Raw genomic sequence first — 14,715 nt, forward strand, 5'->3', positions numbered from 1 at the left:
TTCGCAGCCATTCAGGGTGGAGGGTGTAACTGAATAGATTCAATTGACATTTTCCTGTGAAGTGTGGAAGAGAGGAATTTAGTGAGTAGATGGAATTGAGGCAATTTTGAAGATCCATGCTGGCGGGAAATCTTCAGTTTGGATGTAATGGACCAGTAGTCAGTTGCTGGGTAGTAGTTGATGAGACGGGGCTGTCAATTGAAGAAGAATACACTGTAAGATATCCTTGCACGACCAATTCCACAAATTCCTCCCATTTTGCTTGCTTTTTAAGAAACTATTGCTTTACTAACTCATGCTTCCAACTCATGCTTCACCAACTCATGGAATGTATGGCCACAAGGTTTATCAGTGTCTGGCTCTAGCGTTTAAACGACGTTCTTTTGAAATTCTCAGAAAGGTTAACGAGATGACCTCAAGGAATAGCGTAGGTGGTGGGCAGCTGGAGAATCAAGTTTTATCTGGCTTACTGCACTAAGTAGCGTAACAACTCTACATGTTAGTGCCCTTGACCTAACGTTCCCTGCCAAAAGCCAATGAAAAGCCGGTCAAATTTCAAGTTGATGGCTCTTAGCAATTTTTCGACTTCTTCATCAAAATTTTCTTTGCACTGATTTGCCCTTCATTTTCATCATCTCAGTGGTATGGAGTTCTCGATGGTGCGCTTCTTCCAATGAGGTCCACTGATCTCAAGAAGTAGTTCTTTTTTTTAAAGGACACTAGATTAAAAAGTCGTCATTTTTGTTAGATTTTTTTACCAAGATTCCAATTTCTGCTTTTTCGTCTCTATTTCACCCACTTTATCCATTGATTGCCTACTTGTCAATTTCTCATTTCTGTAGACTCCGTGGTGAGTACTCACTTTTTGGCTGCGAAAAGCAGGGACCCTCAAAACGCACAAATAACAAACACCTCCCAAAAATCGAATTCTCCAAAAACACCCCAGAAACCACAGTCACATGAAAAATATACAATTCCTTTACCAACCCTCCCAATTTCGCCACATCCCTTCTCCTCAATCCCTACAAAATACCCCGTACTCCGATACTCCACATAGTAAAGCTTATCTCTCCGCGCTTTCTTATCGCGTACTCTAATCGCCATCATTGATCCACAGCATAATACGTCCTTGATCATCCAATAGGAGAGTTCAAAACAATAAGCAACTCAGAAAACTCTTAAGCTTATCCAATTATTGATTCCCGCTACCGGTTAAGCTTGATCAATTGGTTACTTTCACGATAGTCCTATCCCCATATAATCAGGAGAGCATTGAACGACCTGTTGAAGTCGACCTGAATCTCCTAAAGATCACAGTCCCATACTCACTGAATGACTACAGGCTACAAGGAGACACAACTGTGATATATCAACCACGCCACGGTGCTATTCTGGTGCATCATCTATAATCGTTTTACGTCAAACACGTACCCTTATCAGTCACCATTATCCCACCATCCTCCCACCATCCTCCTATCCATATTATCACAATCTCCATTGAAACTTCAATATTACTCAACTCCACGCCACCTCAATCCACGGAATGGCCTTTCTACTTGACGTCCCCGTGGGGTACTCGAAAAACCCCATTGAACCCCACCACACACCCACAAAAAGCTTTACACCCACCCTACTGCCGCCTTCGTCATCCATTCTAGACGGCCTCCCCCACGAAATCCGCTCCTTGGTGGCGGTTTACTTGAACCAACACGATACGCTCAATTTGGCATTGACATGCAAGGAACTAGCGGCTGCTTGCCTCCCCAGATTGTACCATACGATCATTGTGGATGCAAACTACACGGAATTCAGCAAGGAGTACGACTTGTCGTCCACATATATCAAACTGCTGTACTCCTTCAAGAAGCTCATCCAGCGCTATAACCAACAATTCCCCATTCACGTCATTCTGGTGGTCAGCCTTCCGGACTCCACGAACATCTACGATATCAGCGTGAACGAGCAGCTTCTCAGCTTCTTTCTGAGACTAGAGTGCCTCCACTCTTTGTCGTGGCTTCTGGATAACTTCAAGCTAGAGTACCTCAAACGGCTACCCAGTCAGGAACTGGTGCAGCAGCTTGATTTGAATATCAAGTTTTCGAACTACTTGGGCGAATTGACTTCGGACTGCCCGTATTTTCACTTTAACAACCTCAAGGATTTCCATATTCGGCCGTTCTACAACCAGAGCAGACTCGTCAAGATCATCGATAGCTTGCTTGTATGCGCTGATGCCAATGCAGTCGAAAGAAACCTCCATAGTCTTCGTTTGTCCCGTTTCGACAAGGACACCAACGCAGTATTGCCATCACCAAGAGAACTCGACACTGCTTTATGGGAAACGGCTGCACGAGAGGGTCTCTTTGCCTCTCAGGCTAGAGAATACGAACTAGGCACCCTCCAAGCGGTCTTCAAAAAGAGCAAGCTCCAGCATGTCAGCTTATCGCTTTCGGAACTCTGCCTTAATGATTTTTTGGTTTGCGAGAAGGATGCACAGCTTTTGGCGAGTGCCACAGACCTCACACGTCTCCGCCGTTTGGAGCTCAAGAATGTTTCAGAGTATCGCCAAGCCCAGCTCGAGGAAACGCTGCCTGGCTTTTTGGGAACACTAGCACCTCTTTTGACGGGTCTTACGCATTTGAACCTAGATTACAGAGAAACGAGAAGAGACAGCGTGCCCATGGTGCTTGGAAGCTGTCCCAACCTTCATGAGCTTGACTTGGTGATCAGAATGAACGAGATCAAGGCACAGCATGTGGACCTTGAGGAGCTCTACAGTGATTATGCGATGAAGTTGCTGGAACAGACGAAACTCACCAAGCTTCTGGTTGAACTTCGTGAGGAGAACTCCTTCTGTGATGTGGCCCAGCCTACACCAACGGCCTTGATCCACGGCATTCAAAAGCTTCGTCAGCTTCTTGCACTCAGACTCAATCCTAGCGATTCAAGTCATGGAGTGGAGGAGTTTCTTCTGCTTTTGCGGAGCCTCACCAGCCTCGAAGTGTTGGATGTTTTTGGAACCAGAGCCGGAGGAGCACCACATATGGCACTTGGCGCCGTTCATCCCAACGTCTACGACGAGTGGTTTAAGGTTCAGCACGTTGCTTTTTTGTACGGTGAAACACAGAAACTGTTGCGTTATGTGAGGATCAACAAGTGCATTTTCGAGTACACTGGCACGGCAGAGCCTCGGGATGAGATTGACCGTTGGTTCGAGGGCAGGGTCCGTGTGGGGGATTGAGCCACTTTGAAATTGCTACGATAGGCAATTGCAAACAGATTTCCACGGCATTAATTGTTTTTGAATCGCCGAATACCTCAAGCAAGCAAGCAGCGTTATTTTCTTGTGTATAGCGCGTCTTGGTATACCAAGGTTGGCTGCTCTGATGGTTCGATGGATGGCGCCACGGGACATGGCAAGGTTGGTTGGATTTGAAAAGACTAAAAGGAAAGAAAGCAAAAAAAGAAAAGCATCCTGTGATTTCTTAATTGAAGAAGACCATCCCAGATCGTGTCTCATCTCAAGCCGTCAGAAGACCGCTATGCTTTTCGGGATGGCTGCGAAAATTACCCCTCTTGCCCCGCTCGCCGCACGGTAAGTGGAAAATCTTTCCAACTGGTGCTCAAAAAGCAATTCTCGAGGACAAACAGAAATCCCAGTAATTGCTGGTCAATTACAGCCAATGTCTACGGTCAAGGGGAGGTGATTCCCATCTACAACGTTTGTCATTACACATTATTCTATTAGTCTATTATCATCCGGGTCCGAGTTTTGGTCAATTAGTTGGTCTTCTTGAACGCAATGCCAAAGAAGTCACCAAAGAAGGTGCCCTCGTAGCGAGGCTCGAACTTGTTGGTGTTGCTTCTGATCTCCTTCATGATCTGGGCCTCCTTCTGCTCGGCGGTCATCTTTTGGGTTGGGAATGTTTGAACCTGATTCATGTTTGTATGTGATTTATATTGCTGTGTGGAGAAGAAAATGCAAGGGAAAAGGCAGCTTTATATATTATTTTCAGCATCCTTTTCGCCGTGGCACGGCAGAAAGTCCGAGGCGCGCTAAAGGCGAAAAAGAAACGAAAACTGAGAAAAACGCTCCCTCCATCGCCCTATGTGCAGGTTTGGGACGCCCAAGATGGGTCACACTAGGTGAGTCACTCGGACGAATGGGCGAGACCCTGGGACCATGAAAGTCGAGCCATCATACGATGGCGGCGAAGGTGGTGATTATTATTAACAGAAGGCCGATGGTGATTTATGTTGTGACCGACGCCGGCTCCGATGGAATTTAGCCATTCAGGGTGCAATAGATAATCCGAGCTCGCACCGATGGGTGCAACTCCAGGCTCGGTTCCGAAAAATGTGAGCAACTGGGTCCAGCCCGGAAAAACCGACCACGGAAGGGGATGGCCGGAAGAGGGTGACCGGAGAGGAAGAACGGAAGGTTAAATAAATTCGGAAGGGTGACCCTGGTCAGGCTGTGTCTGCAAGAGAAGAAAATCATCGAAGATTTTGGCCAACAACAATAGGGTCTGATCACGTAGAATTGATGATAGTTCAAGTAAAAAAAGCGATCATTCTGAAAACACCTGGATTGTACTGCTGGTCCACAAAGAGATACGTTTACGAAGATAATTACCCAAAAGGAGGGTGTTCCGTATTTGTGCAAATCGTGAAAGGACCCTGGCCGTAAACGCACAAGTCCATTCTGTAAGCCATGATGAAAACGGAATCTGCGAGAAAGCGATCGGAGTCTTTGTTGGTTTTGTGAGTGTTTCGGAAAAATGTCATGAAGAATGGGACAGGACCAAACCGGTTGACGGGCCGGACAAACGGACGCAGGAACCGGCGTCACGTGATACATAGTACCAATATAGCTTATGGAAGAATGACAAGGAGGCTGGAGGTGGATGGCACATTCTGGAGACTTCGAACCCAAACAGGGAAAAAACCCACATTTAGTTAAGAAAAAGAGATCGCCAGCAAAAACAGCGGAATTCCAGCACCGCCGTTCAAGCACTATTGATGACCCGCAAGAAGCTGATCGTTCATCAATGGATCCTATTGTGAACCAGCGCCATTGTAACAAAAGCCAGTCAAGGCGTCCGTTTGCAGCAGCACGTTTAAAGTAACAAGAAACCACATACTCAAGCCCTCCTTCGAGGAATTCAAGCCCTGGAAGATTACCGTTTTTGCTTAGGAGAAGGAAATTAGCTTTGCGCAACGGCTTTAACGTCACACTAACGCCGCCCGTACATTTAGTCTCGTGAATTAAGCTTCTGCAAGTGACGATCGCAACGCAGTGCCAACGCACAAGCACCACATACGCACCGAATCAGGAAAAGGTCTTCTGTGTGGTCACCCTGCGGATACTAAGGTGGAGATGGGATAATATTTTTCGTGAAATATTATTTGCCGAGGTTAGGGGGCCGATTGTGCCCCTGCAGCGGAAGGTTGGCTAAAAATGGTCAGGCGTGGTGTGCAGCTCCGCCGCCTGCGGGCTCTCAGGAAAAGTGAGAGACTACATCTCAAGGCATTTGAGAGCATTCTTGGGAGGCCCGCGCCGCAAGCAACGAAGTGACGTGGATAAGGAGGCTTTTCCCCAGTAAGGCTGAACATGCTCGAGGAGGCGAACAATGGGGTACTACTTTTCTTTCACATGGCGGGAATAATGAGCAAGCCGATGGGGGGTCCGATCGATCTGAGTAGATGGAGATAGGCTGATCTTCACATGCCTAAGACGAGCATTGGTCGAGCTTCGACGCTGCAATGCAATGCGGGCGAGGCGCATAAAACAGCGCGTGCGAACAATGCAAGGCCGCAGAGGCATGCGCCCCCAAAGGCCGGCGCAGTGCCGGAGGGGCCTAGTCGGGGTTTGAGGTACATGGCCCCGAACGCTCCTACCGTGGGATCAACCGTCAGTGCCTAAAAAATAAAAGCGCCTCCTCGCCTCCCGTGCAGATTTTGCAGCCACCTGCTCCGCCTCCACTTGCCTCCGATCCTCTCGTTTCTGTCCCTGCTGCAGCGAACCTTGACATGAGAGGCTGATTAAACTTTTTTTTTCAAGGCACACACTTAGTATATGTTTGGCGGCTGTTTTCGTCGTTTCACCTGGACAGATGGCCAAGTACGAGCACGGTTTGTGAAACGAGGATTTGGTGTTTTTAGGCGGTTTTGGTTGGTCAAGATGTGGTCCTGTGGTATTGGCACATTGGGTCCAATTAAGCCAGAGTCAAAGCCGACAGGGTCAGTGGAATGTGGATTCGGGGCAGGACGTGGCACTCTGTTTTGGAAAGCGGTGGATTTGGGGAAGTGGGAGAATTTGACATTTTTGACAGATTGCATTGTCGTAGTTGGTGGTTTAATGCTAGGTAGTTTTGGGGATTTGATGGATTTGGTGAAAAGTGGTGGCAGGTGGCTTGATGCACTCGGAAGCGACAAGACGACCAAGCAGAAGCGAACAGGGTGACGTAAGAGGTAGCGAGTGAAATAGACCAAACGGGTAGGCGTGAAGCGTAGCGACAAGAAAAGTGGCTAGGGAAGTCACAAAATCGAAAAGCACAGACAGGAAAAGGGAAGGTGGAAAAATGGAAAAGTGGCTAATGGGGTGCCAGTTGGTTCCAGGCCAGGTGCCAGATGGTGCAAGACGGTGCATTAATGGCGATGCAATTGGTGTTTTGTGGCTCTGTCTAAGGCATGTCAATTGACAAGTAAATCGACAACCCACAATCGACAACCCATAGTCGACAACAAAACATATCCAAAACCAACCTCTACCAACAAAGCTCAACTGTTAGTCTAAGACAAACGGCCGAAAAACCATAAAAAATATCCGCAAGGGTTCTCGCTTACAGATGCCCTTCGACCATGGCGTTTCCAAACATCCCACCACTTACCCTCCGCCACTAGGTAAAAAAAAGCACCACCAAGCTGGGCCACTGGAATGCAATCAAAGCGCAATTGCCTTGTTCGACCAAACGCCCGCTAAAAGACCATGCGGTGCACAAGCGTCTTCTAAATACGTCAAAGCTTATTTGGCGTGGATAAGCGGCCCTACAGACGCAAAAACAAAATCGTCGAACCACCACGATAAGCCCCGGGCACGTAACGAGGAGGATTTTGGCGCCTGGGGGTTTTCTTTTTCAGTGGTGTCTCGATTGTCTAAGCAGCAGCTGTAGCTTGTCTGACGGAACCTAGAGCACAGTCACGGGCTCAAGAGCCCATTGTGGGCTTTGTTCAGGAGAGGGCCCTGGGGTTAGTAGCCTTTCGGCGCCTTAGTCGAGAAAGCAGGCAGGGTGAGTGATTAGTGAAGATGTGATGCAATGGGAATTCAGAGTATGGGATTGGAGAATTGAAAAACGTAGAATTGAAGAATAGAAAAAAAGTAGTAGAAAAAAAGGAGCAATTGAAGAAGGATAGGCACGCTGGCAGACGCCGGAGCGCCTGTTCGGAAAGTGGATCCAAGCCCCAGACGAGAGGGAAGTGGATACGATCTAGGGATACGACAAAAGCGGAATCACAAACGACGCAGCGAACAAGGCCAGTAGGCAAGGAGTAGGCAGATTTAGACAAGGAAAGGGAAGACAAGGAAATGGAAAAGGAATTCATCAAACGTCAGGGATGCATCTGGAACCAGACCGTAGCAGGGACAACCCATCTTTAAAAAAATCTGCCTCCTCAACTCCAACGGTTGCACGTCGCTGCCCTGGCAAAAATATACACCCCAAACGACGGATCGCCGTGGCAGCAGCTTCCATGGAAATGGTGCCCCAGGCTTGGCAGGCGTAAGTGGGTCCCCATCCAGAGGTTCCATTGTTGAGCGTTTGAGGAGCCATGGCACGATTTCTTGCAGGGTTTGTGGAGAAGCTTCGGGTCAGGGTCCGGGCTCGCAGCCAGGGTCCCATTGTGGGAGGTTCCATCGTGCAACATGCTGGCAATTGTTGCCGTGATGAATGCTTAGTCCGAGTATCTGCAGCGACATTGTCCCTGGTCGAAACACAATGGAGTCTTGTCATCAGGCCACACTGGGTGCTTTGGATTCTGCTTTTGGGGATTGTTTTTGGAAAGTTTTCTGGAAATTTTTTGGAGTCGTTTTGGAAATGTTTTCTTTGCGTGGGTGGACTATTGGTGACTCAATTGGTTCACAATTTCACCAGATTCACCAAAAAAGCAAAGCTTGCTCTGCTTGCTCTGGCGGCCCCTGACGGCCGTGGCTGAATCCGCCATTATGGACGTGGGTCGCTTTGGTCCACAAAGAAGGCCATTGCGTGGGTGTGAATAAGCAGTCGCCAGGTGAAGCAGGCTCAGACGCCCACAATGGGGACCAGGCGGCCGTAACTGTAGCTTTTGCGGGCCAGCGGCGTGGAGGGGGTGTTTTGCTGCCGGGTGTTTTGGATTTTGTTGATGGACGATTGGAGGGTTTTGGAACGCTTTGAAGAACGCTTAGAGCCGTTTTGGAGCCGTTTTGGACGGCAAATTTGGAAAGCTTTGTTAAGGCGAACCAGGCCAATTGTAGATTGAATCGACAGAATACGGTTTGTTTCTTGGGCACCCGGGTTGTCGTTTTTTTCGACACCGTAGCACAACTTCTGTAAAGCGACACCAACTCCACCACCACCTCTACGAAAAGGCCAAAACACAATCCATTTAATTAAATTTGTTTTAAATTCAAAGGCCCTCCCCTTCTTAACGGCCCCCCTCCTCCACATCGCTTCAAATGTTGCCGCCCAACTACCCATGTTTAAATCACCACCCAGATCCAAAAAAGCAGATCCAAAAAAGGCAGATCCAAAAAGGGCCAAGGCAGGCCAAACCCCTGGCAGCCAAGCCAAAAGCCGCTAAGAGCCCGGACCCCTGGCCACAACTTCTGCTAAATCACAATTTCAAAAATCCACCATCCCTTCTATCCCCCTCCACCTTATACTCGTCAAGCACATCCACGCTTTTGCAGCCCAGCATGCCGTTTTCGAAAACCCCTTCCAGAAACGGTGGCCTGAGAAAGCAACAATCCTGCCGTCGACCCCCGGGGACCTACATTGCCTACCAGCATAGCCGTCTGAGCGCATACAAGCATCGTGAGCTAAAGCAGCAGAAGCGCTTCTAACCAGGGTACCAGTACAGAGCCGCCATCCCGCGTGGGGCCGAAATTCGAGTATTTTGACGATTTTTTTTTGGCTTTGCTTGTTTAAAAAATGATCGTTCTCCCCGGCGGCTTGGTGCTCCGGAATGGAATGAAACCCTAGGAATTATGGTCCAGACAAAGAAAGTGGGCTGTCTTTTAGCCCTGACGCAGGCGCCCGGTGGGTTTCGTCTCGCTACGGCATCGCTTATGCTGAATTTAGAAGCAGCGGTTTGGAGAAGAGGAAAAAGCAGGGAGGAATAAATGAAAAGGAGGAGCCCTAGGAAATGTGTGGAGGCTTTCAAGGAAGATCGTCCGGGGACTTTTCGGGACGCCTTTCGCCTCGTCGGTGCAACATTTACTAAATTCACGGGGAGGTTTGGGCGAAATGCCCGGCCGTGATTTGCATTTTGGTTTTTTGCTTTTGCATCTGGCTGGTTTTTGCTTTAGCGCCTGGGTTTAGTTTCAGGGAGGATTGACGCTGTTGCGGTGCTAAAAAGGCAAACCTGCAACGATTGGCCGTTTATTTCCCGATTAGCCCTACCACAACGGGGTTGCCGTCGCCTAGCGTCTGGTGCGTTGGTGATCCAGTGATCCAGGATCCAGTGATCGGACGATCTGAGGATCACCATGTCCCACCATGTCAGGCGGTAGGCTGACGGGGTGCTATTGGGGATTCAATTGGGGATTTTTTTGAAGCAGTTTTTAAGGCAGTAAGGCAGTTTAAGGAAATCTTGACCGCTGTTTTGCCTCTCGATCCAGTTCTTCAATCCCTTGCTCCCTCTGGTTTCTTCACTTGCTCTACTCGTCAAAACAGCCTCCCGGCTGCCAGCCTGGCGGCCATTGTCTGGACAAATATTCCAAAACCCCCCAATCGCTGGACAGCCGTCCGGCGCCGTAGCTGTAGCTCAAGGCTCAAACGCTCCAGACGCAGCTCGACAGACCCTGAAGCACAAAGCCAGTCGCAACAAACGCCAGCGCAAAACGCCCATCTTGACAAAGAATTACGTTTCTGTGCAAACAGAGCCGTTTACGAAACCTCGCCTACGGTTCTTGGCTGCCCAGTGCACCAGTGCTTCGAGCCACACCTGGACCGAGGACCGACGAAGCATAAACAAACAGCATTTACAAAGAGACGTCTACAAAATGACATCTACAAAAGCACTTAAAAAACACTAGATAATCGCCGGATTGAAGAACCGCCCCCCTAAGTCCGCCTTATCTCCCGGCAGTTTTGTGACGATTTTGTGCTATCTACCCTCCGTAACCACAACCTACGTTCCACCCGAGTAGACCTAATTTTCCCACTTTGCTCGGGCTCCAAACAGCCAAGGCCGCCAGGAGAACCCGCAAATGTCTCAAAAAAGCGCCTTCTACGGCTTTCTGGAAAGCAACTACCCGGCCGGACGTTTCCAGACCCGCCTGACTCGAAAAAAGCACACTTAGCACCGCCCGCATGTAGACGAGAAGCACAAACCCAAACCACCCTTCTCCAAACCGGCCCACAAAGACGTTAGAGCGAACGTCCACCGAACCTTCTTATCTGTACGGCGCTAGTGTGGTTGCTCCAGCGCTTCTAACACCTGATTACCTGGGAGAGTGGTGCTAGCGGCTTTTTCATTGGCTGCTGCCATTCTGTTCCATCTACGCTTGCAGCGTTTATGTTTTGACGGCGTCGGGCGCTACTATCGTTTAGAGCTGCTTCAGGCAGCGTTTAGACTGCTTGTGCGTTTACTACGGCAGGGGCACGGGTTGAGGGTGTTTTTGCTGCCGAGGGATGCCGACGGAGTTCGTCAACGACGGGAGAGTGTTTCAGTTGCTCCGTGGTGTGATTCTATTGGGTGGAACTGAACGCCTCTTTGTGCTTTATGGTAGGTGCAATGGAAGGAAGCATTGCTGCGCTAGACGAAAAAAAGGCATAGCCCAAAAGTCAGTAAAGTTCAAAAGTTCAAAAAGTCAATAAAAAACAATCAAAGAAAGGGATCGTGGATCTCTCCATTCTGTCGATACTGCAATCTCTCCTACAGTCTCTCTACAGCCTCTCAATCCCTCACTCTCAAAGTCTCCCGTCTATCTTTAGAAAACAACCCGGTCGCTTTAGTTGGCCTGCCTATGCCTGCCAGCGTTTACGCTATTGTTCGTATCGAGTCCTGTCCCTGGAAGATTTGCCTACTACGTTTTCGACAGTGCCACAAAGACCAGCGTGACCAGCTCATAACCCATGGAAGGAATTCAGGGCTTCCATACTTTCCCAATGCCTTTTCCAATTTCTCCAATTACACTTTCCATTTATTTCTCCAATTCTTCTACCTTCGGGGCGGTCGATCAGACATTCTGGAAAAGCTTCCATATACTGCAAGAAGCTTCGCCTGGCTTAGACACCCCCACAGAATGATCAAGGTGCCTCCATGGATGCAAAGAAATGCCGAATTCACAGGCCCTCCCCGAGGACCCATTCTGTGAATGACAGGCTTCCATGCCTCCACAGCCTCTTTTTTTTTGAACATGTCCAATCACACAAGACTCGCTATAGCCTTGTCCGTTTTGGGATGACCGTAACTTGATCAGAATCGAGTGACGTGCTGCAAGTGATGAAACAAACAATAGACTTATTTTTTTATTTGTCCTCTACGGCAAGCGCAACACAGACCTAGGGGCGGTGCCTGCAGGACGCACAGCTATCCGCCTACACCGTCCCGCAGCACGCCGCCCTTGCGGGCCCTGGCCGTGTGCAGAGAGGTGCATTTTCGGTTTTAAAATAGCCCTTTTTGCGTGGGGCATGAAGAGAGGAAGGAAAGGAAAAATGCACAACTTGCCAAAACGGCCCTAGGCGGGTCGATCCGTATTGGGCGTGTGCATGAATCGTTGTGCTGCTTTTTTCTTTCTTTTTACCCCTCGCCGATCAGACCCATTTGTGCCCTATCTCGACTTATCGTGATCTACCGGGTGCTAGCCCGGTGGCTAGCGGTACTGCACGCAGCGCCGAACATTACGCAGGCGGAAGGCTTAGTACTGTGCCTAAGCCTGCGGGCCCTGCTGGCCGTGCATGCTTCTTTCGCATGCCGCCTGCGTTAGGAGCCCGCGCAGCTCCCATTCGCAGTCACAGCGACGGGGGGCTGCAGACGCAGCCCTGGGTCGCTCTACGCACTGCACACACACTCGGAGACCGTGCATATGCGGTACGTTTACTACGCAAACGCGGGTAAAGAATAAAAACTGCAGCCGCAATGCCCTGCTCACGCACCGGCTATTGTCTTCCACGCATGATTTTCCCACACTATGTGATAATCATCGTGGCAGAGAAAAATTATATTAATTATAGCTATTGTTGCAGATTGCGGTATTAACATTCTTTTCTAGAATATCGCTTCCCGCCTAAACGCCTCCTCCCTCCTACATCCCAATATATAAGGACCCTGTGCCCACCCTCCACTTCCACCTGAACCCGTCAATCCACCCCATATCCTTTTTTTTTTAAACCTACCTTGTTTGGTTCATCCCATTCCTCGGCTCCAAGCCCTCCACCGCTAATAACCACCCCATCTCACGGCTCTCTGCCTTTCGTACACCTCGTGTCTTTGCTCCATCAAGGAAAGCCCAATTCCGGCAAGTCCAGCTCAACGGTGTCATCCATTCCTTCAAGAAAGGTACTTAAGTCCAAGAGGCATTCCTCCATCCCACAGGTTATCACGATCCCTGCTTGTCTAGTCCTGCTACACGTCTAGACAATTCCACTTCAAAACAAGCCGTCGTCTAGAGAGTCTAGAAGCGACACTAACAGCATTGCCTAGGAAGAATCCCTAGGGTATTTAGACTGCTGAGGTTTTAGTCATTTTTTGGTGACGTTATTCCATCAGCAGACGGGACATTGTTGAATTCCGTTTTTCCAAGGAATCAGCTTGCTGACAGCACGGAAGACTGACGGAATCCCCATCGCATATTCTAGAAGCCGTCGTCACAAACGCCGCTGGTGTTTCACAAGGAGTCGTTTGGATACGTTATTCCAGGAACACTCAAAAAGTCGTTGGCGGATTATCAAAAAACACTCGCTACAAGTGCTAGCCCAAAGGTCAGAAACGGTACAAAGTATCAACAGCTTAGTATCAACGGCTTAGTATCAGGTCAGATTATCAACGGTCAGACTCTCAACGGTCAACACAGCATCAACGGTCAGTCACAGTTACCGAGGTCAACGACTCTTAAGCCAATTGAAGTCGATTACCTCCAGTTCGTCGTTTTCCTACTTCGAACTAGCACTACCAGTCGAGACAGATTATTGAGTAGCTTGGCACTTCGCTAAGCTTCAAAGAGTACTACCAGGTCGACTCAGCTCAGCTTCGGCTTCGCCTAAGCTTCGACCAACTACTACTAGGTCGACTCAGCTCAGCTTCGGCTACGCCAAAGCTTCGATTAACTAGTGCCAGCTCAGCTTCGGCTTACGCCTCAGCTTCGCTGCCATGACCTCCATCATGACCCACTCGCCCAGCCCAAAGGCCCTGATACCCCTGATCCTCAACAAACCCTCCCTGCCGCCCGTGCTACCCCTACCCTCGCTCCACCACCAGCCCAACCAGCCCCACGACCGCCTACCGGGCCCCCACACCCTCCAGCCCATGCACCCCCAGTACCACTATGTTCTTCCACACCAGGTGCCTCGAGGCGCCCTGATGCCCGAAGTGCCCGTGCCCCAGGAATTCGCCTACTACCAGGCGCCCCAGCCCCAGGGCTACATGGTTCCTGCTCCAGTTGTTCCGATGCTGGCGCCGGTGCCTTATCCTGTGTACCCTGTGATGAACAACCAGTCCACCCAGCATTCCCAGCATCACCAGCATCCACACACAAATCCTCCTACCCAGCATCCACACACGAACCCACCCCCTCCACAAAAACACCGCCGTTTCCGCAGACGCTACTACCAGATTGTCCGCAAGTACAAGTGCACGTATCCAGGCTGCACCAAGCGCTACGGCCTGTTGAACCACCTCAACACACACATTGTCACAAAGAAGCACGGCCTGCGCAAGTCCAAGGCGGACTTTAAGGATGTGGATTTGGACGAGAAGGAAAAGACGCCGACACCGCCGCTGGCGCCTCTGCTGCTGGCTCTGGTTCCGGAACCGGCGCCGGAACCGGCACCCCAGGTTCCCCAGGGACTGCTTCCTACGCCGCCGGTTTGTTCGCTGACGGTTTCGGAAAACACTGAAAAGAAGGAGGAGCCTGAAAGCAAGACGTTGCCTCGCATCCTGGATATCCTTGACGGGCCCGTGAAGCTCCCGCTGCTTCCGTCGGTGGTTGGCTACCAAAAGTGATTTACGAAATTGGCCAATTGGCAGATTTGAAAAATCCTTGCAAAAACGCCGTTGGTGGGCGTCACCTGGCAGTATCGTACACCGGCAGGCCGGTTGGGCTGTTGATGCTGTATTAGCAGCACCGCAGACGTGGTAGACAGCCTCGCTGCCGGGGGGCGCGCCCGTGCACGTGTGGAAGGTCACGTGAAGAAGCCCGTCGTGCTTCTTTTTTTTGCCTTTAACCTTTTTAGTTTGCCGGGCTCCCGCGCCGCACGCACCTGGGCGCCTGCCCCGGCTCCCTATGTTTAGCTT

General features: G+C 49.9%; 2 protein-coding genes across 2 annotated transcripts; both read left to right on the forward strand.

The window, feature by feature from the left end:
* Window positions 1–1,543: 1,543 nt before the first annotated feature.
* Window positions 1,544–3,241, forward strand: C7M61_003262 (uncharacterized protein; the record flags this gene model as incomplete). Its single annotated transcript, XM_024858606.1, has 1 exon — window positions 1,544–3,241. The coding sequence occupies one exon, from the start codon at window positions 1,544–1,546 to the stop codon at window positions 3,239–3,241; it is 1,698 nt and encodes a 565-aa protein (XP_024713093.1).
* Window positions 3,242–13,584: 10,343 nt separating this feature from the next.
* WOR4 (Wor4p) lies at window positions 13,585–14,424 on the forward strand (the record flags this gene model as incomplete). Its single annotated transcript, XM_024858607.1, has 1 exon — window positions 13,585–14,424. The coding sequence occupies one exon, from the start codon at window positions 13,585–13,587 to the stop codon at window positions 14,422–14,424; it is 840 nt and encodes a 279-aa protein (XP_024713094.1).
* Between the last annotated feature and the right edge of the window lie 291 nt (window positions 14,425–14,715).

This window comes from Candidozyma pseudohaemuli (genome assembly GCF_003013735.1).
Source record: "Candidozyma pseudohaemuli strain B12108 chromosome Unknown scaffold00008, whole genome shotgun sequence".
Taxonomy (NCBI): domain Eukaryota; kingdom Fungi; phylum Ascomycota; class Pichiomycetes; order Serinales; family Metschnikowiaceae; genus Candidozyma; species Candidozyma pseudohaemuli.